Genomic DNA, 2877 nt, shown 5'->3' with positions numbered 1-2877 from the left:
ACACACACACACACACACACACACACACACACACACACACACACACCCATAGTACAAAATGAGGTTCCATTAAGGAGGAAATGACAGCTAGGTGCAGTGGCTCACGCCTGTAATCCCAGCTACTTGAAACCAGCCTGACCAATATGGTGAAACCTGGTCTCTACTAAAAATACAAAAACCAGCTGGGCATGGTGGTGCATGCCTGTAATCCCAGCTACTCGAGAGGCTGAGGCAGGAGAAGCGCTTCAACCTAGGAGATGGAAGCAGAGACTATGGAAATGGTCTGCAACTAAATGACCATGACTGCAATCAAATGAATTGGAAAAAGTGTAGACAAAATTGTATGTTTAATTAAACAACCTTATTTTAACTGTACATGCTAAAACACTTATATATTTTACGACCACCATCACCCTCCAACTGTTTAAAAACAGCTGGGCAAGTAGAAGGATCAATATCTCCAAAGACCCTGAAAAATAGTTGTTAACACTAAGAATCAGGGAAAAGGGGTGACACTGGTCTATATGACAATGGAACTAAATGAAAGGTATGCAAAGACCTGCAAAGCATAATTTATTAATTTCAGCAGCATGTGCTCTTATTGCTCTGCCCTTCTGTTAGGGCTTACTTGATAAACACTTTAAGATCTTAAATCCCTGTTACAAAAGTAACATGGGGAAACTGAATGCTAATGTCTTCATGACAATTCTCACATTAAATACTAAAAATCCCAAACAGACGATGATATTTCGTAGAAAAGGGAACATAAAGCTTCTAAGACAAACGTGCCAACGTTTTAAAGCCTGTTAAAGCCGTTAACTGCTGGGAATGTTTTACAAATCCAATTTTAAAAATGAAAAGCTAGAATTCTTAATTCCAGCAACATGATCAAACAGATATCTCAAGTTCCAGCAGCTAGAAAGTTAAGTTGTGTCACTGTCTACATCTCATGGTAGCAGCTTCTTACCTGTTCCAAATCCTGCACCAAGCCCAGTTCCAAGAGTACCAGGTGCTGGTTTACTTCCAAAAATACTATTCCCACTGGTATTTGTGCCAAAACCTAGGAAGACAAAAGAATGAGTGGATTGTACTTTTAATATAACTCTCAATTTCCTCTATACGGGAGTTTAACACAAAGCAGTCTGACTCTAAGTTGTGAACCTTTCAGTTAATATTTAGGACTCCTAACTTGTAGGTTAATTTAACTTTTTAAAAAACAATTTCATACCTGCAAACAAGTCTTCATATTTACTTAATTATATTTCAGCCCTGATATATCAATTCAAAGGCTGGGCGTGGTGGCTCATGCCTGGAATCCCAAACACTTTGGGAGGCCGAGGCAGCATCACCTGAGGTCAGGAGTACAAGATCAGCCTAGACAACATGGTGAAATGCCGTCTCTACAAAAATACAAAAAAAAAATTAGCCTGTAATCCCAGCTACTTGGGAGGCTGAGGTGGGAGAATGGCTTGAACCTGGGAGGCAGAAGTTGCAGTAAGCCTAGATCAAGCCACTGCACTCCAGCCTGGGCAACAGAGCAAGACTCTGTCTCAAAAACAAAAATAAATAAATAAAATTAAAAACTATCAATTCAATACAGGATAATATGAACAGCCAAGCAAAGTGAATGTGCTTGAGATTTGGGAACATTTCCTTTGCAAGGCCCAAAGTGTTCCATGGATGTTTCATGTTTATTTAGAAGAAAAATTCATTTCCCACAACTTGCATATAAAACAATTGGCTGGGTGTGGTGGCTCATGCCTGTAATCCCAGTACTTTGGGAGGCCGAGGCAGGCGGATTATCCGAGGTCAGGAGCTCAAGACCAGCCTGGCCAACATGGTGAAACCCCATCTCTACTAAAAATACAAAATTAGCCAGGCATGGTGACGCATGCCTGCAATCCCAGCTACTTGGGAGGTTGAGGCAGGAGAATCACTTGAACCTGGGAGACGGAGGTTGCAGTGAGCCAAGATCATGCCATTGCACTCCAGCCTGAGCAACAGAATGAGAATGTTTAAAAAATAAAAATAATAATAAAATAATCAACAAAGATGCTTTAACTGAACCTAAAGGTCCCTGCTAAGAAAAAAATTTCCTACAAAACTCTCTATAGTAGCTTTTATTTTGAATAGATGGACCTGGCATGGATAGTAACATGTGGCTGGCTGTACATGAGAAGTCTCCTTCACTATGATCCATCATTTAGACAAAGTCCTATGATTCCCCTTTAAAATCCACAGGTATCAGCCAGGTACAGTGGCTCACAACTGTAATCCCAGCACTTTGGGAGGCCAAGGTGGGCAGATCACTGGAGGTCACGAGTTCAAGACGAGAATGGCCAACATGGAGAAACCCCATCTACACTAAAAATACAAAAATTAGCTGGGTGTGGTGGTGTACACACAGAATCCCAACTACTCAGGAGGCTGAAGCAGAATAATCGCTTGAACCCAGGAGGCAGAGGCTGCAGTGAGCCAAGGTCACGCCACTGCACTCCAGCCTAGGCAACACAGCGAGACTCCATCTCAAGAAAAAAAAAAAAATTCTGTAAGCATCAAACAAAGATCCTATTCTGTACTGCTGCCATTACTTTTCTTGTGTTCACATATGTTCACAAAGTTTCATTATTCCTTCTGGAGCTAAATATCAACAAAACAATTAATGAATATGTCATTAATCTCTTAGAAAAAAAAAATCAACTGTTAGCCAGAAAACCCTGTTTGTAAAACAAAGGAAGTCATTTAAAAATCATGGAGCACCATGCACAGTGGCTCATGCCTGTAATCCCAACATTGGGAGGCAGAGTCGGTTGGATCACTTGAGGTCAGGAGTTTAAGACTAGCCTTGCCAACATGTGAGACCTCTTCTCTACTAAA

General features: G+C 40.9%; 1 protein-coding gene across 3 annotated transcripts in view; it reads right to left on the bottom strand.

Annotated features, from left to right (window-relative positions):
• NUP98 (nucleoporin 98 and 96 precursor) overlaps positions 1–2877 on the bottom strand; it is a 117695-nt gene that overhangs the window by 81144 nt on the left and 33674 nt on the right. For all 3 annotated transcript variants that reach the window (XM_017532859.2, XM_017532861.2, XM_017532860.2), the window contains exon 11: positions 968–1060. In XM_017532859.2, the coding sequence (XP_017388348.1) occupies positions 968–1060 (93 nt within the window). The remainder of the gene's footprint in view (positions 1–967; positions 1061–2877) is intronic.

Source organism: Cebus imitator, unplaced genomic scaffold (genome assembly GCF_001604975.1).
Source record: "Cebus imitator isolate Cc_AM_T3 unplaced genomic scaffold, Cebus_imitator-1.0 Scaffold79, whole genome shotgun sequence".
Taxonomy (NCBI): Eukaryota; Metazoa; Chordata; class Mammalia; order Primates; family Cebidae; genus Cebus; species Cebus imitator.
The sequence above is the reverse complement of the archived record's forward strand: the minus strand, read 5'-3'. Positions and strand labels throughout refer to the sequence as shown.